Source organism: Ischnura elegans, chromosome 8 (assembly GCF_921293095.1).
Source record: "Ischnura elegans chromosome 8, ioIscEleg1.1, whole genome shotgun sequence".
Lineage (NCBI taxonomy): Eukaryota > Metazoa > Arthropoda > Insecta > Odonata > Coenagrionidae > Ischnura > Ischnura elegans.
In genome coordinates, this window is record NC_060253.1 from 66,876,656 (window position 1) to 66,898,067 (window position 21,412).

Below are 21,412 nucleotides of genomic sequence, written 5' to 3' on the forward strand. Positions count from 1 at the left end.
CGTTTTCTCCTCCGTTACAGGAGACGTTTTGATTTCGAAGCGTTTTCAATCTAAAAGCACTAGAAGTGGAGTTTCGGCGCCAAAACCCGTAGGTATATTTCAGCTTTTTTTGATTGAATTTCGATCTTGAGACGCCTCTCATAACATAGGAGAAAAACTTAGTCAGCCGTCAGCAACGACACACGAAAGAGCACTGGGAAATCAAGAGGAATGTTCAGAAACCGCAGCGGTAGCTTCGCTCCAACTTAAACTGTGGGTAGTATTCAACTATTTTACTTAAAAATCTAAATGGGTACAGTGGTTTAATAAATTATAAGAGGAATGCATAGTTTATTGCCTGAATCGATGCACGCTATATAAACGAGTTCCGATGCGAAGAATAACATTCGGTTCGTGAAGTACATTATGTGGACAGAATGTCAGAGAATTTGCCCCAAAGCCGCCTTGAGCGTAGTTTAAGAGACAGGATTGCTGATTCATCACGGTTGTTAGCCGAAACAGAGAGGAGATGAGAAGGAAGAATTACGACGCACACTTTCCAATTCACTGAACCCATTATTACTCATTTTCAAGACGAATCCACTTGAAATTTCTGATGTAAAAGCAGGAAAAATAACAGAAAACATATTAATTACCTAATTAGATTACTTGTCCCCACGAAACCATTTCGGTAGCATAAGTGGGAGGGAAGGACATAATTCTTTTATGACAGTTTTTTTATTTGAAAAAGTAGGAGATTTGTCCATTTCTGGTCTATTTTAAGTTTTTGGTGAACGATTCATCATTCAAACCTTTAATATAATTCTCTGTGCCTTAGCCAATAAAATGACAGATGCCGTATCCGATTGTCCTAAAATCCAATAATCCTATTTATATGCCCCACATCACTAGGGGAGTCTAAAAACACCGCGTGCTACATGTCCAGGAAGAATTACCACGCACATTTTCCAAATCACTGAAGTTATTACATCTAATATGCCACAATGATTCTATTAAAATTTCTGCTGTAAAAACAGGAAAAAACAGAAAACATATTGATTATCTTCTGACATTACTTGTCCCCACAATCCCATTTCGGCAGCATAGGCTGTACCATACTATAGTCGATACACAGGATGGTGGTGCGACGTAGACTCGAGTTCTTACGCATGGGAACACGCACGTTTCGGCGACCACCGTACCACGAGGAGAGGCAGGGCGGAGAGCGGGGGAAACGGAGGGGAAATAATGCGTGGAATCGATGAGAAGGGGTCTTGGATGCCCTTAGACCTCGCCGAAAGCAGTTACTCGGGTTGACTGCAAAACCAATAATAGCACGGGAGGAGGCGAGAGTCGCAAGCAAGACCCGCAGAGTCACGGAAGTAATCCTGTGAACCAATTCAAGCACGACATTTAGATGTGATACTTCCATGTTCGCACTTTCCAGCATTTTTAACGCAAAAATATCACGGTTGGGAGACGTTGTATAATCATAAGAAGTGACCTAGTTACAACACTTGTGGAAATCACAAAAATGATGCTTAACAGAGTGGAGAAGTGCCTACATCAATAACTTCCGCCAAGTGAAGCCGTGGACCGTAAAGTGATACCCAAAATGCTTAAAACGGAGAGGGTTTTCATTGTTTCAAGGATGAGAGATTTCAATCATTTGTTTTAATGATAAATGCCTTAGATCTAAGAATTTTTTCAAACCCTGGAGTGCTCAGCGGGGAGGGGATGTTGAAAAAGGTGTTAGAGGGCAGAATTTTAGGGAAACGAGGGAGGGGAAGGAAAAGAGTAGGATTTTTGGATAGGTTGAAGGGGAGTAGGCCTTATAGTGAATTGAAGAAGGCGGTAATGGAAGTAAAGGAAGGCTCCCAGATCACTTCTTTAGTACTCCATGCAAACCTACCTTAATCGGTAGAATACTCTAATAATAATTGATAAAAGTTTTCCAATAGGATTGAAAATAACGATGACAAATATTAATTACTATTAGCCACAAACTGCAGCAGACAACGTATTTTTATAAAAAGCCCAAGTAATAAGGACACAATTCGTCCAGCGGTATGAGTTCACAGAAAAATCGTTCAGTGAACACCAAACGATTGCAATCATGTTATAAACAGTCGTATGAACTTTTTACTGCTACGAAAAAGGTAACATTTATGCTACGTATTAGTACATTATATTTATATCGCCTTCGTCGGAAATTATTCGTAGTTAAGATGGATATTACAGCGGAAGGATGCGGAGGATTGTCGAGTTCGCCAAGAAGATTCGAGGAGGCCACTGTCCTTCCCGCCCCATGGATCCACACCCTTCAGCAGGGTCGGTCTCATCCGATGAAAGATTCATGAAAAGTTCCGACCGTCCGAGAGGCGCGGCGTAAAATGAAAAACCTCTCACCGCCCACGTCGAGGGCGAAGCCCACCGCGAAAGTCAATGAGCGACCATTGCAGACATGATCACTGCTTCCACAGTCCGCTTCACAATTCACATTTGACTTATTATGACCCTAACCGAGAGTAGATATATTCCACGAATCACAGCTCAAAAGGTGCATCGACAGAGAAATACATTTATAAAGACATTCGATATTTTTGTAAACTGTCTAAAGATATTAATAGCTTTCTTGCTATTGGTTACTTTGCACAGCAGATTGAGCTTTTCTCAATAAATGACAATGAAGCCACTTTACGTTGTTTAGAACCATCCTGAGTCTTTCATTCCATAGTTACGCCAACTTAAGTTGCTGCGAACGAGTCCTTCGCTTTTCATGATGTCCAACTTTCAAACGATATTATTTAAAAATACTACGGTGTAGGCGCCACTGTCGTGCCAAAATGGATGGGGGCAAGGGTCGCTAGTCCGCAAGGGACCCATCAATCAGACCTTGATCAGTATGACCCCTGTGTCGTATTAGCAGGGAAAATTAACGAATGACATATGACATAGACAGATATTCCGAGGACATCATCTATTATCATGAAGGCAATTCTCTACAATATGATGTTGAAGATATACTGCGTCATGAATCGTATCCGTAATTAACGCGGGGATCGGGTTGGTGTGGAGGCTAGAGTGTTGGCTTCCCACCCGGCGGGCCCGGGTTCAAATCCCGGCAGCGGCGGAGAATTTTCAGAGACTGCCCGATCCCTGCTTGAGTGTTGTGTGGAGGACATTTCAAGCGCAACACTCCGTCCGTCGGAAGGGACGCTAAGCCGTGGTCCCCTAGGCGCCTTTCGTCAAGAGCAGGCTAATGCCGACGCCGGGTTTCTCTCCACCCTTCCTTACCTACCCTTCCCTCATGGCGCAAATGACCTCAGCTGTCGTTCGCCTCCTCCAAATACCATACCATACAGTAGTTTACGCTACCACCAAATAATAAACACGAGAATTCTACATCACGTGCATCTGCTTGGAGAACATGAGATCCTCCGTAAGGATGCTTTTCCGATACAGAGGGGGAGAGGATGATGCAGGAGCGTATCTTTAACCCCACCCTCACCACAGCTCATTCCATCACCCGACCGAGATCAACTCTGAATATTCCCAGGGAAGGACCAAGTCTCTCTCTCTCTCTCTCCCTTTCTTGCGGGTAGAATGAAAACGTACCCCCTCCGGGCTGTACCGTTACACGCATCAGATCAATGGCAAGGGAACGGGATAGGGTTAAGGAGGGTCGGGTGAGGTAGGGAGGGGAGGAAATAAAGAGAAAGATTCCGTGCCACGCCTCGAGGACCGAATTCCAAAGGGTTCGTACGTGCGACGCAAGGGTTATGTGGGAAAGAGAGTTGAAAAAAAAAACTTTTGGCGAGAAAAAATTATCGCGTGTGTACCCTATCCGAATCGTCCCACTTTCTCTTTCCCCACGCTTCAACGCTCATCGGAGACCCCAGAGGAATACTAATTTTCGTTACCCTCCGGCCATCCAATCAATTGTAGGTTTCGATGGAATCTAATGCTTTCCTACAAACTGGAATTTTCACACCAACAGTTCCCAAGAGCCCCTAAAAGGTTCCCAAAGATATATTACCGAACATTTCCTACGCGCCAGGAAAAATAGTATGGGCAAAAGGGCATTGAATTTGGCGAACCGGAACCATCACATACCTCGTATAATATAATAGTTGAAAAAACTCGATTTCCCGGTACACAAATCGACATGATCATCATAATAGCCGATTTCATTAACATAAAAAAACGTAAAATGCGAAGTCTATGGCTAAATATGATTGCTGGCAAGTTAAATCTCAACATGAAACGAATCAAAGCAAGTAAATGCGAGAATAGTCACGATATTAGAAGTTTATCCGAAAAGAAGTTACTTATCCATTCCTCTTGAGGTTAAGAAATAAATCAGAGACAAATAAATTAACATCAAAGATTGTAGAAATTACTTTGAGTTTCTCCAAACGATACGGATAAACCATATAATATTCCGGGCCGTACTATCTAATGATCATATTTTTGTCACATTGTACGACTATCCTGAGAAAAAAAGTACACGCCATGACAGTCCAAGTAATCTTATAAACTTGAGCAATTAATCGGAATGAAATGATGCACCATACTATGAGATAGTCAACTGCACTAAGCTTTCTAAAAAAATATAAATCTCTCCTTGAAGAACTAGTAGGTGCACCTCTGAAAAAACCTATCTTGGTACTACGAAATTTACGAGAAGATACTGTCAAGCAACGTCGAGAAAAGTGAGTTATATTCGCATGAGATGGAAGTTTCCCCTTTCCCTGCTGTTCCAGAGCAGTGGAAATAGTGACAAGATTCGAAAACAAGATAAACGCAGCGACAGAGATAAATGGAGACAAAACCGAAACTATTTTCCAGCGGTATAAAATACGCGTCCCATTGAGCCCGAGAGGCGCCAAAGAATTCTCTTAAAGAGGATAATTTTCAACCATAAACACTGCGGTCGATTGATCTAACACACTTTCCCCGCGATATTCTCGTGCCAAAAGACTACCGTAAAAATAAATTTTAGTTGACGCAAACAATACCGTAAAACGACACCAAGAGCTAAAGGGAAGATGTACTGATGCTAGAAAGCTATATAAAATCCTACGAGTATTTCACTCTAAACATACTTCACTATAATACACTGAGATTTTATCACCGTGGATTAATTCCAAGCTTTAACGTATTATTTGAATTCCTAGCGCAATGAGATCTCAACAAATACCTTTTCTGAGGCCCCGAAAATTCACTCACTAAGTTATTCAACCCGAAGGTTGGTATGGTTAGGGGAGGGCAGAGCTTACCCCTCACTAAACCGCAGGCATGTTAGCATCACACATTCATGGTTGGAGGGGAATCAATTCCTTTCCGAGGATTTAGTTTGGGGTGTCCCATGGCTTCACCCGGACTTTGATCCCGGGACCCTTACATATCCCTCAGTAATTACAAGCAAAATATTCCAAACATTTCCATAAAATATATGGAATTCCTTAACAAGACACGGCACAGATGCGTAACGAATGTGGCTAACACAATTTGATTTTTTTCCAAGTTTCTGGATGATAAAAGAAAGAGAAGAAATCCAATTCGTAAAAGCGCGCTCGAGTTCTTTACGGATGAAGCCAGCACTCATCACATCTCTTCGAGGACTTGAGAAAGACGGTCAACCTCAAACAGAACATATTTATTCTCTTGAAAGAACGGAGAAGAAAGAGCGAAAGAAGGGAGTGGAGCACGGGCGCCCCCGGAAGAAGGAAATAAAAAGTTGAAAAACGAAAATCCTCTCTGACAGCGCCGAGAAGCGGGAGAAAAAACGTCATCACGTCCGCTCCAAATTAAATGAGAACTTAGCACCTCACGCGCCCCAAAGAAAAATGACAGTAGCGACCGAGAAAAAGAAAAATAAGGAACGTGCCTGGGATGACGTGAAAATTATATAAAAATCCCGGAAGTCACATTCCATTTACACTGAGCATTAAGTCCATCGAGTCAAATGAGCGAAGACTAGCTCCGTAAAAAGAAAATTTTAAAAGAAAAACTCACATAATCATAGCGAATGTTTTTCAGGAAATGAATACAAAAATGATTCCATAATTCAAGATCAGGACATTTCTTTGGGCTGGCGAGGAGGCTGTGAAATTTATTTTCCCCGAAGACCCTCGTTCGAACCCAGGAATTGGAAGATATTTTAGAGAAGCACGAGTATAGTTAAGTGACATGCTTTGGTTTAATATGCCCGTTGTTGAGTTTACAAAAGAAATTCATATTTCAAACAAAGTAGCTAAAGAAATTTCGTTACACTGCATTTTAAATTGGCTTACCGGCCGTCAACAATTCCTTCGGTAGCGTAATGTATACCTAAGTATCATAATTTAACTCCACTGACAGAACAATACATTTATAACTCCCGTCTGATGTAATGGGCAAGAATTAATTAATTTTTCCTGAGCCATGAAAAACGCATGATTGGCTGAAGACTATACTACTCGACGCTGAATCCGAAGTATTTTTCGAAACATTGGCAGAAAAAAAGGAGAAGAAATAATAAATATTACATCTTAAAAAAGATCCTCAGGGGACAAGTAATGCGACAGTCGACCGTAAAATCACAGAGGCCTTTCCAATAAAGCGAAATATTGAGCCTCAATACTGAAAAGATCGAAGAGTCGAAAGAGAAGGGAACTGGTTTATAAAGGAACGAATAACGGTCTCCTTTGTGTCCGTAGCTCTTTTCATTACTGGAGGCCCATCACAGCCCCATCGCAACGGCAACGGAGGGAAAATACAAAAGATGACTCCGGAGAATTTTTTAATACACCCTCTCAGCGAGAAAAATAAAACCGATTGATTTTCAGTAGCACGATGCGGGATATTGAGCACAATAACCCGACTGTGATGACAACAACAGCTCGTTATTTTTCACGTATACCCACGCCATCGCCCGAAGCCGGTCACCGTATTCCTGCCAGTGCCCTCTTTAGGCGGGCATTGGTCACGTGAGCTTGTTTTTGCTAACGTGTGAGTGGACGAGTGCACCCCGCCATGGATGCCACATCATGATCGATTGGCCTTGGTGACAGTGACGTCACAAACGTGCGCTATCTCACGGAAGCGCGGCGGGACAATAAGCCTTCCAACAAGTGCGAAGGCAGACAAACCGTTCACGGCCGGAGTTGGACGTGAAAGTTCATTGCATTCGCCCTACTTGTGCGACTTAAACACGGAGATCGATTAGTGCGGACGGGAAAATAGTAATTTTTCGTTCTCACGGAGAGATACACTCCCTCCTCGAATATGCATTGCTGCATTACCTGGGATAATGAGACGCACGATATCCAGTGATCGTGCAGTGGGTGCGCAACTGCTATTTTTTTCGTGCTCATCAACATCACATTAACTAGACGCTTTAGAAAAGTTTGGATCCCAATATGCGTAGAAACTCTGCTTTCCCAACCAAACTGATATATTTTAACCTTAATATTGATCCAGACGAGGGCTATTTACATACAAATGCACTATCTTCTAAAAAAAACTCCTTAAATATATTTTAACGGATATTTTCAGGTTAAAAATATACATTATTAAAACTTCCGAGCGAGTATTTTACAGATATTCTTATTATAACTCAAATAGTGTCTGACAAAGACAGGCATGAAATAGTTACATGGATTTCCAAGACGAAATCAAAGTAGGGGACTTTACAAGATTGCCAAAATGTCTTCTAACACGTCTAGCCATGCGTCAGATCAGCCGATTCTAGCCGAAAGAGTGACACACCCTCTCCATGTAGCTATTGATCAAGGACAGGGTGCGTTCGTTGACTCGCGAGCATCCGTACGCAACCCCGATGGCTAATTTCATTCGAAGATATGAAATACGCAATCGCCTCATATTAGCTCTTAAATGAAAATTCATCTGCAGCCAATCCATCCATTGACAATAAATAATGATGAGCGATGCAAGGGATCAATACCATGAAATTAGCTGTCCTTCATTTCGCATTCAAAATCAATTAGTTTCACCCGCGACGCGACATGGAGCAGACAAGAGCGTATGACAAAGACAAGGGGATGAAATCGTTACACGCATTTTATCGACGAAATCCGAGTAGCACATTTTCGTAAGAGAAAATTTCGAAAACGACTTTAAACTCTCCATTCGGAATTATATATCATCTATACACACTTATCTATATGAACCTCCAATAGAAATATTACCCCCTTCCTTTGGCAGTATCGTAGACAGCTTTTTTAGTATATTGTATATAAAAATTTCCCAGAGAACTCATATTCACACGACCGATTTCACTTGTACAAAATGCATTGAAAACGATCGTACTTGTGGAAAATTGATAGGAATTTGTAATTTACCGTACGTTAAAATTCCACCAGATAAAGCCTAAATCAACTCTCTATATTTTTTACGGCACGGGAGGGAAAATGTTATGGCTATTCCTCGTACCAATATTGTAAGTCACACAATATCTGTAATCACGCTGTACTTCCAAAACAACAAAAATTAGCTCAAAGCTAAATATGGAGCCTGGATATATCTCAAAATAGTGCATCATCATAATAAAATCTTATACAGCCCGAAATTCAATTGTGAAATAATGTGTCAATACCTAGCAACGTTTTCCTTTTCATATAAACAAGAAATCAAACAATTTTTTAACCATAGAATCGTTCAAATAAGTAATTCACATTTCCTATACGCATAAATACTTAAGAATTATCAACTATTCTACATTGCTTACGAATGTGGGTGGTATTTTAGTGAATACATAAATAAATACATGATAGTTTCTAGTATATACTTATAAAATCAACTCTAATCCGCCAGATTTTGGCATTACCTGCCCGCGGAATGTCTCGCCATTGAATAACTCCGTGCAATTGAGTCCTACTCATCGACGTGATTCACGACTCCGTTTTTTGCATTCATTCCCCCAGGGCCACGGAAGGCATGCCGGCCAAGGAGTGGCGGGTGACCCGCAGGTGGCTCGAGACGGTGCTCACCGCCCACCACAACCGACCGCCCGACGCCTGGGAGCTCCACGGGGATGCTGCTGCCGACGCTGCGGGGGAGGGAGCGGCCACCGCCCGCCAGGGACGGCTGCGGGTCAAGGTCGGTGAACTCCCACACGCACGCTCCGACACGGGGGAAGGGTCGACGGCAGGTGGGGGGAGGGGAAGAGAATGCACCCGCCGAAAAAAGCGACACCGCGCCAACGATCGCCGATCCCTGATTTTCACTCCGAACCCTTACTCGAATAAATGATCATCATCGGTCAATAATACCGCGATTGGCTTGAAACAGACTGCAACAGTTAATGCACAGATATATAACAGACAGACACTCCAAGAGTTTGAACCTTGGAGTAAAAATTATGAAAATGGGCTGGTACTCATGAAAAAGGCCTCGAGAGACTATTTTAAATCCTCAGTCACCTCTTTCGCATACCTGATCCGATTGATGAGGATGGTACGTCTATAATATCATAAATCTACTTGCATTTCTACGATTAGAGACTACACATTTTGCGTTCCGTCATCAAAGTAAAAATAGGATTTAATTTTTAATTAGGATGTACACAATTCATATATTTTAGAAAACGTTATATCACCAGTGTTTAAATATCGCAGAACGTGTATCCAAATAATAATTTTTTGGAAAGAAGATTATACAACATTGTACACTTTATGCACTGCATGCATTTATTGAAATATGTTTCCCGACAGTCACATTGTGTACAGAGAGCCTATCCATCGTGAAACATTTCAAAGATTAATAATAAGACACTGGAACACTACATTTCTCCACGGGGAATTCACAGCTTAAAAGTTGTGTAAATCCATTTTTTTTTACAAAATTTGCAATCTGAATATCAATATGCATAAGAATATTGTCTACAAAGGGTGCACAAAACTATCGATGGAAGTATGGTGTGAAATGCCCTTGGAGATTTATGAATTCATGATGAGAATAAGGCGCGGGAAGGTATGCCATTCATGAGTGAACGCGAGTCAGCCGGAGGCCACGTCTCGCAAGTGAGTTTGGCGCGGGCGGCGGGGCGAGCGACGCGAAACCCCGCGGAAAGCGGAAATCGATACTCCCCGCTAGGACACGGGCCGGCCAACAGGATTCCACTCATTCACGACAGCCTAATCGAATGGCCAAGGGAAGAGAACATTTAGTTTCAATCGTTTCCTTCCGTTTTCCCCTCCCGCGACTTCTCATAATGCATGGGTTGCGAGCTCGTAATCACGTCGATCGGAACCACTTGCGTATGCAGTGAACGAAGCATCAACGTGGCGAATACCATTTCCACTAAAATCCAATTAATACCTATTTCTCGTAATATGCTATCTTAACGACAAAAAATTGTCCGTTCAAAGTTATGTTTAAGGGAAATCGAATTAAAAACTAGAAAATTTATAATGGCATCTATAATAACGCATACCCATGAGTAATATGAATTCATTATCATTTGGATATTGGCCATTTAGATGTCTTTTTACCGGTTTCTGATTGAAGATAAAAATGTATATGGTTAGAGATCTAAATATATGAAGCATGAAGAAAGTAAAAAAACTTGAACTAACGTAAATGAAGTCCATAATGGACCAAATAGCAATTTGGTTCGTAACATCGAATGATATCGTGCAAAAAATGTACCTCTTTATTAAAAAATATATAGCGTTACTCTGATGCCCCCCACAAAAATAAGAGATTGCTCGAAATTTCAAAAAAGAGATTATCTGCATTCTGGTTCCTTTACTATCAGGACAACGCTCTCCAGACCTTACATTGCCCGTTTCAATTTTAATTTTCAGGTCTGCGACTTCGAAGTCAGCAGGGGCACCACAGGAGGAATCGGTAGCCTCCTCAGCGAGATCCTTTCCGTCCGGGTGGACTACGAGCTTCTCCCGTCCTCTGACGGCGGAGAAGAGAAGCAGGCCCAAAGCCTTCGGCTCCTCCTCAAATTGCCGCCGAAAGATCCCGTGACCCGAGCCTTCGTTACCGAGGCACAGTTCCATCTCCGCGAGATTAAGTTCTACACGGAGGTGAGTATACACGACTGACATAAGTATTAGTGAGTATATAAGACAGTATTAGTGAGTTTATAAGAAGATATAAGTATTAAGTAGTGAGTATATAAGACTGACAGATTCAGAGTATCATTCGTTTAGTCATTATCTTCACCTATCATTTTATGTTCCTGAGTGGCTATTATTAATTTCCACTTTCCATGGCACAGTACTGATTTTCGTACCGTTATCCAACACAAAACTAAGAGTCTTTGCTCTCTTCTGTACCTCGATCGCGGACGCTTCACGGCTTACGAATTTACGATCCATTTTCTAGTCGATACAAAAAAATCGAACTCATTTTGATGTTAACTGCCGTGTTACAGGGGTTTTAGCAAAATGAAAGGGGGCTCGCTGCTATCCTGAGATCGGGTCATGTAATGCTTGAATACCAATAGCCTGATGAATTGACCAACGCTTAATTCTACCTCGAACTAGAGAATCCGTCTATGGGTTATTTGTTACCTCCTAATAACATGAATTTTCGAAACACAATGCACCCCCAAAGGGAAATTGTGAAAAGTTCTGTAGATATCGGGGAAACGCTGTCAATCAAAAGCTAAAAATGGCAACAAAGAATGGCAGCGATAAGAATTACACGAAAATTTACAAAAGAAATCGCATTAGGTAGGAGAGCGATTCACGAATATGCGATAAGCGGAAATCAGTTAAAATCTCCATGAAACTGCAGATGGGATTGCAATTAATTCAAAAATTACTAAATTTACTCTTGCGTACACCGTAAAACCTCTTCCACGAATGAATGCTTTTTATCCTCAAATACACTGAAGATTAGAGCAAATTAATAACAACGGCAGCTTTCGAGATAAAAAATTATGATTTCGCTCGAAAGAAAAATCATGATAGGAAACTTGACTAATCCGCTTTCTCTCTTGGCATAGGTGGTGCCAGAGCTGATGGAGTTCCAGCACAGACTTCTGGGGGATAAGGGCCCACCGCTTATACGACTACCTGTACCCCGCTGCTACTACGCTTGGCACTATGGGATGCACGGATCTGAAGGTGGCATGTTGGGAGAGCAGACCGGGGAGGGCGGGCAAGGACAGGACGAAGACGACGAGGACGGCGAGGCCCCAAAGGAAGAGGACTTCTCCGTGCTTGTCTTGGAAGACCTGCGAGCCTCTGGCTACTCGGTCGGCGACTTCTCGCGAGGCCTGACCGCGGAACAGGCTTCTGCGGCCCTGGACGCAGTGGCCAGATTACACGCCCTCTCCCTTGCCTATGGCATCTTGGGCAGCGAGGGCTCCATGGAAGCCATTCCGGACCGTTTCCCGTTCCTGTTCCGGGCGACCCCAGAGTCCTGCCGGAGCCTAGTGGGTCGCGGGCTGCCGCAGCTGGCCTCCTTCCTGCATCGTCACAGGAGGAGGCCGCGGGCGAGCGCGCACCCAAGGCTGCTCCACCGGCTGCTGCACCTGGTGCGGGGGCGCAGGGACGGGGAGTCGGCGGGTGGAGGAGATGAGGACGATGCCCTCGCGGAGGCCGACTTCTGGGGAGGGAAGCTGCTCTTTGGGGGCGGAGCGGACGACCCGGAGGGCGAGAGGGGAGAGGAAGACGGAGCAGCGGGGTGAGTACGACAGCTTGATCTGAAACTGAACGTTGTGCTACTCCATGGTACTGGATGGGAACTGAACTGCTCAATTGATACGCAATGACGTTTCCACCTCTTTCCAAAAGACACCTTATGTACACTGTACTATTTCATTTCCCTAGCTGAAATTCCGCCACTGAGTTTAGGCCAATAATTAACCTGATTTAATATTGACTTTTTATTTTAGCACCAATAAACAGCAGTTTTTACTAAAATATAAGAGATCAAAACTAGCATTTCAGCCAAACTTATAACGCAGGTCAATCTTTACAATACAGACTTTCTAGAGCGACCTCTTAGAGAAATCTGCATGAGGATGATCACATAATCACATATTCTCAGGATATTTTGTTCACTAAAATTCAATTAAGGTTATGACTCAATGAGCAATATGACATATGATTTGACAAAAGAGCTCAACTAACAACAGTCTTGTACTCCAAACAGTGGCTGCCCAACCCACGGGGACCAGGGTCGACATACCCTCGCAACCCTCACCCACAGTGACTTCTGGAGCGGGAACCTACTCTTCCGCGAGAACCCGGACGGAACCACTGACTGCATGGTGGTTGACTGGCAGATGCTGTCATGGGGTCGGCCCACTGACGATGCTGCTCTCCTACTGCTCTCATCCCTACCCTCCCGGCTACGGAGGGGGAAGTCCAGGGAGCTATTGGGACTATACTGGCGCTCTCTCCTCGGGCATGCAAAGAGCCTGAGCATAAATATAGGCGATGAAGGAAGGGCGGGAGGACGAGGAGGCCGTGCCGAAGTTTGTTACAACCTGGGCGACCTGGCTGGGGACTTCCGGAGATCAAGGGTCCTGGCACTCCTGTTAGTTGTGGGGTCAGTGGATGTGGCCCTAGGGGATGCAGATGCTGAGGAGAGGCTCTTGGATCTCATTGAAGATGTTGAGGAAGGTGGGGAAGAGGGAGGACGAGAGAATGGTGCCGAAGAGGTAGCAGATGAAGAGGGCAAGGACATCGATGTGTAAAATGCATGGAAGCACATCGTATCAACTTGGATAACTTGACTGGTGGGAAATTTCTGCTGGCTGAGGGATGAGGATTGAATGAACCCAATATGCTTTGAGAGAGTGAACTCAAGATATAAATACCAGTGATGACATGGGCCTCAGTTCTGTCACTTTTCATGGGATGTAACAGCAATGAAAAATCTGTTTTTCTGTCTAGTGACAGACAATGACAAGGACACTGTTAACATATCCTAGGCTATTATAGCATGAAATAGATCTATCTTCAGGCAATAACTGAGCCTAAAGATGATGCTTTCAGAATTAGACCGCAATAAACTATTGGCATTGAAATAAATATAATCATGTTGCTGTATAGAATAACAACAAACTCCATAGCATTCACTAGATCATGCTTAAATTTGAAATTATTGCTTTATTGTGGATGAACAGAGAATTTGAATAATATAACAATATACTGACATTGCAGAATTGTAGAGCATTGAGGATAAATAACATGAAAGCTCATTCAACAGTGAGGTTGGTCTATCAGTTTCTCTGTTTGATTAAACTCATTTTTGAAAATGAATTTAACAAGAAATTAAAATCCATTCAACATTGTGCTACTTAAAAATGATAGGAGCGAGGCCCATGAAATTTATGTGCATAAGAAAAGTGTGTGTGTGTTATTGTTACGAAGAACAACATCTCAGACAATTATGAAAGGTAATTTGTACATTTAATTTTTCTCAATGTTTGAAGAAGGTGCAATGTGAAAGTGGGAGTGCTGAGACTCTAAAACGACATCAGATATAGCTTTGAATTCAGTAAAATATGGAGTGAAGTAAATCAAGCATGAAAAAAACAAGGAGGGAGTAGGAGGGGCAGAATTATTTGTGTTGATGAAGAGGGTAATAAGGAGATGATTAGGTGAGTTCAATAGCTTAAGTTTCACAGGTGGACTTATGCAAGAAACCAAAAATGCTACACTGTTGCATATTGATTAGATGTATCCACAATTTAACTCGACAGTGATATTAAAAAACCTAACTCCGGTTAGCATAAATATGATAGAATACAAAAGACATGCTGGAGGCATAACAATCTCAATGCCATTTCCTTGAAATAATATTCATTTAAAGCCTACATAAATAAGCTTGGTGAACAATGGCTTAAAGAAGTACCTCTAAGTAACTATGTAGACAAATAACCATTAACCATTGGTGTAATCTCAATCATCAGCATGCCACCTGTGTTGCACAGTTGGAATACAAAATGGGGACTTTGGGCGTAGATTACATATATTACACTAATGAACCACTATTAAATTAAAACCTTGAATACTTAAAACTTTGTAGCTACTTCTGAGAGGTTCATTAATTTAAGTTCGCCAAATAGACTTCAATTAAAAATAAGCAAATAGGGAACATTTTATGAAGTCATCAAATATGTGTGGAAAAATCATACAATTCAAAGATCTGAAAAAATATTGTAATTCAAGTCTTTGTGGACAGATAAAAACAACAGTAAACAGGCAGCTTGCTTAGAAAACTTTGAAAATCTAAAATGTAGGCAGTGATATTTATCTATGTAAAAATTTTGGACGTTCTTCAAAATGGAATGGATGTTCCAAAATAATTTATCTGTGACAATCTATAAAATATGTATAGCTACGCAAAAGTAATTAGTAAACATAAAAATTTGTAATTTTGAATTGTGAGACTAAAACATAACATCAAACATAGGAAAAGCCACAGCAAAGGTTTACAGCAATAAGATTATAAAGGAATTTAATAAGAAGTACTAGAGGACAGAGCAGAATATTGTACATTATGGCTGTGCAAGTAGAGAAGGATTTTCAGGGTAATGAAGTTCAAGGTTTTTGAAAATTTTTAAACAGTTTAGAGTATGAAAAGGTTTTAGACCCAAAAATAAATCCACACACTGACAAATACAACAGCAAAGCTAACAGTTTGATTGACGACACAGGTATTGCTCTTTAACAAAGATGGAAGTTTTTCACAAGAAAAAAATATTTGATGGAGTGAAGGTAATATTTTAAGTCCTGATAACTGCTCCAAAAGTGATGAAATGAGGGGCAAGAAAATATTTTATACCAAAATTTTTAAGTCACTGTGTAGGTCTGTCCATTCTTAACACAGAAAACATGCCAATGGGACACAAATGTATCCATAATGAAGGAAACCAAAATTTTGCCATTAATTAACGACATTTTACTTCAAATAAGAATCCATTGAGGAAGATAAACATTATAAAATTTTTTAATAACATGTCCTTGGCAGTGATAGAATTCATAAGCGCTTGATATTTGAGGATTAGATCTTAAGTAAAAATTAACACAAAACATAATTCAGCTGATAGAAGAAGAAACTGAATCTTCAGGAACAAGAAGTTGGGACCAATGAGCATAGGAATGGTTCGAATGAGTTTACAGGAATTGTGCATAAGGAAAGTATCACGACATACCATCTCTTGAAAAACAACCAGGATACTCAGAATCATAAAATGATATTTTGAGTGTATGTTCCAAGTAATAAACATTTAATGACCAATAGAAAAAAATCATCTGCAGAAGAGAATCATCAATGTTTAGTGTTAGGAAATTGCTATCTGAGTCGAAAGAAATGTGCCCCAATTACAACATGGACTAATATCTTAGGCAGTTATGTAATAATTCTTCCTATTTCATCAAATGACTACGCTTGAGAACCTATCCACCTGCCAAATTAGTGTGAGAAATATTAGCTGTGAAAAAGACACAATCTTCATTTAATTATCATGAGAATATGTTTGAAGCCATTGCCTAGATGAAAAAAGAAGCTGCATATATGAACCTCATCTCCTTAACCAGTGCCATCAATTCATATAGTTATTGTTTTCAGAGCGGCATGTGTTATGATGTGATTAATCTATTGTAATAATAAAAGTGTGATAAAGCAAATAAATTGGAACAAAAAGAATTTGCAGTGATGATTTGATATAATACTATGGTTAAATGAGATTTAAGGAATGTATTCCTGCACTAAATAGGTTTAATTTTGAGCATTTATTTCCAGTTGAACGATAAAATCTATTCTTCATTCTACTTAACAAATTAAGAAAATAGTGTAAAATGGTGAAACATTAAAAATCTCAGAGGATGAAGTCATGACAATCACAATGACACGTAATAGGGTAGTTTCCTTCATCAAAGAAAACGATAGGCATTGATTGCGATTCGTTGCCCACCATTAGTGTATTCATAATACACAAATTATTTGGTTTTTGAAATCCCGGTTTAGACGAATGGCAAGGGTCAAATTTTATCCTCATTTGAAAAAGGCCAGATTGGCGCCCATGCGATTCCGCTCCGCATGACGTCACAGGGACCTAGTTTCTACACGAGAGGATAGGAGTTATACATCGTCTGAGGTTACCAATGCATGCATGAGGCACAGAGCTCAGGGAAACATGTCTTAATAATCACCTATTAAAACTGGCTAAGGTCGGAAAGTTTTCTTCGCTTGATAAGGTATTAATAAACCTTTTTTAAGCCATGCGCTACCAGACAGGAAGGTACTCAGCTATCCGCTAGCATCCTGCGTCCTATCAGCGCTCAGAGCCTCGATCAAGGTCACTTCACAAGGAGAGAGGGGGAACCAGAAATGCGGCGCACGGACTTTCCTACTTACGCGTCGCGTTTTTGCGCGCTTGAAATTTTTCACTTTTCATTTAATCGCGAAAAATAGATATCGTCATTTAAAAATCTAAAAGCGCGAAATACGTACTCCAGGAGTAATAATCTTTCGATTTAGGCAATAAAAAAATAATAGGAAACCACCCTATTGTGATGTGCATTGGGAAAAAATTCTCAGATAATTTAATTAAATATCACAAAAGCTACTAACAATTTAAATTGAATATCCATGAACGAAGAAAAAGTATATTACATTCATCAATTAAAATTTGAAAATGAGAGCCTAAAAGCCAGAAATTATTCATTAACAAAATAAAATGCTATTTTAAAAGTAAATATAACACATTTACAGATGATATGTATAGACATTATCAAGGGTCAGTATAAATTAAACCCAGCATTATCTCAGTGAATAATGTACATGACATTTCATAAGGCCTACCATGAAGGAAAGTCATGTTAATATCTTACAATAGGTTAGTATTACTAATGATGAAAAGTGCCTGAGGAACAATTAACTCTTGCCATTCATGTGTTATAAATCTGTGGAGATGGATAATACTAGGCTATAATCGTTTGCCTTTGATTCTGGCGAGAAGAATATTTTCCTTGTCAGGTTCTAGTGGCATAGAGTTCACCATGACCAACCAACACAGACTTAATGCACAGCAGAGTATCGGGTATTGCAGAGAAGATATTAAAATGCACTAAGTACCTAGCATAGCAACACTCCCAACTAATTACAGAAAAATTCTAATGAAACATTACCCAAGAATTTACAAGTTTGTAGGTTTTTATATACGGTGTTAAGAAGCTGAGGTCATTGTACTACGAATTCAGGTATGTATGATAAATATGAATTATTGTGGGATGCAGGCAAAGGAAAGAAGTAAAAGTAAAGAGAATAACATAGATATCTAACTTTCAAAAATAGCCACCACACTTCGACTGTTTATCGTCTCGACTAAAATGGTACAAAAAGTGGTCCTCACCCAGCGCCTTCGAAAGGATTATGATAAAATCTATGTCTGCCACAACTGGGATTTGAGCAATGGACCTTTCTTCCTGCAGCATATACCTGATTTTACTAGGCAAGTAATGATGAACCTTTCACAAATGAAAACAGGTATATAAGATTTTCTCTGATACAACTTCTTTTCTAACCTTCAGAACAAAATTTCAATCATCAGGTTTACCTTTTCCTTCTAGATGATTTTAATTCACTGTCGCTCATTGAATTTTGTTAAGTATAAGCACATATAATAAATTCCCATACACTGTGACGAGATTTCCCATTTGGTCACTTATTTCACATAACATGGAGAAGTAATTAAATAGATTAAACCTCCTTCTAATTGGTTTCTGTTGACCCTACACACCTGCTAGGGGTCAGAGTAGCTACAGAATGACTATGACTATCAAAGCATGTTGAAATAAATGTGTACAGGATAAAGCAGTTAGCAGATATTATTTCCACAACTAATTTGGATTACTTTTAAATTTTGGAGTATGTTTTTAATTGCTTAAGCACTTAAATATACGTAACAGGATAACCCTCAGTCAACCAATAGGTTTCAGTCATTCCTGTGTGGGTTTTTAAATTTCCAAAATATCGTTGTTCTGGAAATTTTATATGGCTTGCTCGCGGGCATTTATTACGAAAAGCCACTCATTTTAAGCAAGTATCATTAATAAGTACACTTATGATGTGAAAAATACCCAAAATAAACACTCACCGATGCAGTAACTCCACCAGCAATGGCCAAGTTCCGCCGATGACGATTGCTTAGTTGGTAGCGCGCATAAATTTTTCTACCGACCCACACCGGAATTCCTGAAATATCAATACATGAATGTATTAAATAACATTTTAAAAACCTGGAGAGTGAAAAATATCTCCTGTGAATATATATTGACAATATGGACAGTTCATGATAAATAATTGGAACATAAAAAAATGACTTGGAGCATATATTATATAAATTATATTTTATATAAATTAACTTAACCTAGCAAGGCCTCATTAAATAAAAGATTAATCAAAAAAAATTGTAAATTGACTGCACATTCTTAAGCTAATATAACTTAAATTAATTTTAATGGTGTGTATGTAAGCATTTCTCAAAGACACACCTTTATATTTCACAAATGTTTCTCACCTATGATCATAGCTGGGACAGCGATGCCAGCCAACAATCCAATTCCTACGGGAGCACCGACTAATGTACCTAACTGCCACAGTATCTTTTTTTTCCGTGACCATGGCTTCTTTCCCCAAAATGTGCATCCAGATGGACTAGAAATACAAGAAAAGAAGGAAAATTGTTAAATTATGAAAAAACCTCATCGAAACAATGAGAAAATTAATTGGGTTAACAGTTTAAAGCATAATGTGGTCATTCGTATTGAAATAAAAGGTAGCTGCAGTTTACCACAATTATTTTAATGCGTAATACATTGATGGTTTGAGGCGTTACTTCGTGAAAGCGATTCATTGTGAAAAATGAAAAAGAAGAAAATTTGTGCTTTCTCATGAAATTATTATTCACACATTTACACCACCATGGTCTCAACGGAAGACGTCATCATCAGGTGAACTCCACAGAGGTCCATCACATCAATTTATACCTCCTCCCTCCCTCCCTCCAAGCCTGGTATAAATTGATGAGATGGACCTCTGTAGAGTTCACCTGATGATGACGTCTTACGTTAAAACCATGGTCGTGTAAGTGTATGACATATTTCGGCTCACAGAGCCAATGTGCCATCATCTGGCACAAGACATACAAGGGTAAACTTAAAAATAAGGTATCCAAAGTCATTGCATCACCACATGAAGTGCTAGGCACAATCTGCCTACACCACCATGTTCCTTGGTTCCCCCACCAGCTCTCTAGACCACCACGAAGCATTTTTGACTGCTTATTGTTGGCATAGCAGCCATCTCGATGGAGCTTCCCCTCACATCACCGTCAAGGTGTGAAATTTGGTCAATAATATGATTTTTGACAGTGAAAAAGGTGGCACCTATCGACATTAATCGCCAATTGGTTGAAGTTTATGGTGAAAAATGTGTGGATGTTTCGTAAATGGTGCCACAATTTCCTTTCCGGCCATGCATATGTCCACTCTTAGGTGGGCGCCCAAACAGCTCACCGATGACCACCAGAGGCAGCATGTAGAATGTGTGGAAGAAGTTGTGCACCATTTTGAAGAGTAAGGAGATGATTTTCTCGTCTGTATCACCCGGTTATTTCCAAATGTTGCTCGCCTTGAAAAACTATCGAGGAGAGATGTTGCTGGCGACGGATGACGAGGTGCAAGAGTAGGTCAATGCCTACCTTTGCAATGTGGATGGAAGCTAATATGACGACGGGATTAAAAAGTTCATCGTGCGGTTGAGGAAAGTCATTGAGCACCAGGCTGACTACATCGATGAATTGCTGAAGCCATGATCTTTCCAACAATGTATCCAAAAATTTAAATAAATGTCATATTCATTAACAAAAACATTGAAGACCTAACTTTTTAACTTTATCCTCGTACATGAGAAAATCACATTTATACACTTGAGGAAGAGGTGAGGGAGTATTTGACAAGTTTGAAGATGGGGCAATCAGACATACAGTGGGGAGACAGTGAGAAAACACACAACTAAGGAGGCAGGGAAAAACCTGGGGCAGGAGGAGGACTCTAGCAATAACTGTAGAAGATTGACACTGGGAAAAGAACCATAGACACAAGAAGGCCTACTGGGTGGAGAAGAATATAAAGTGCAGGATGAAAGAGAAAGGCATATCATTAGAAATGGAGAGGTGAGAGTAAGTAGCAAGGCAAGGAGAAGGTGGGGGAGAAAAGTCCCTGAAAGGGTAACTGAGAAAGGAGTGAGGATAGAAGTTCAGGGTAGGGATGCAGGTGGGAGAAAATGGTCAACACAAAACAGAGGGAGTGGGTGAGTGGACGGAAAAAACCACGTGGAGGTTGGAGTCAGTTAAAGAGTGCGTGAAGTAGGATGGTTTTCAGCATCATAGAGTTAGGAGTAAATTCACTCACTAGAGCATCCATTTTTAAATGGCCAATATCTC

The 21,412-nt window shown here is 40.5% G+C and overlaps 2 protein-coding genes across 7 annotated transcripts in view; one reads left to right on the plus strand and one right to left on the minus strand.

Moving 5' to 3' along the window:
- Window positions 1-16,611, plus strand: part of LOC124164205 — a 31,561-nt gene extending 14,950 nt beyond the window's left edge. Inside the window, exons 1-5 of one of the 2 annotated variants that reach the window (XM_046541433.1) lie at window positions 8,627-8,717; window positions 8,910-9,084; window positions 10,794-11,024; window positions 11,951-12,633; window positions 13,105-16,611. In XM_046541433.1, the coding sequence (XP_046397389.1) occupies window positions 8,716-8,717; window positions 8,910-9,084; window positions 10,794-11,024; window positions 11,951-12,633; window positions 13,105-13,651 (1,638 nt within the window). In that variant the 5' untranslated portion in view covers window positions 8,627-8,715 and the 3' untranslated portion in view covers window positions 13,652-16,611. Of the gene's footprint in view, window positions 1-8,626; window positions 8,718-8,909; window positions 9,085-10,793; window positions 11,025-11,950; window positions 12,634-13,104 lie in introns of those variants that run through there. The other variant, XM_046541434.1, reaches the window with a different exon arrangement.
- Window positions 1-21,412, minus strand: part of LOC124164204 (E3 ubiquitin-protein ligase RNF19B-like) — a 324,394-nt gene that overhangs the window by 87,687 nt on the left and 215,295 nt on the right. For all 5 annotated transcript variants that reach the window (XM_046541432.1, XM_046541427.1, XM_046541429.1 and 2 more), the window contains 2 exons: window positions 19,487-19,623; window positions 19,064-19,161 (listed from right to left, as the gene is read on the minus strand). In XM_046541432.1, coding sequence (XP_046397388.1) covers window positions 19,064-19,161; window positions 19,487-19,623 — 235 coding nt within the window. The remainder of the gene's footprint in view (window positions 1-19,063; window positions 19,162-19,486; window positions 19,624-21,412) is intronic.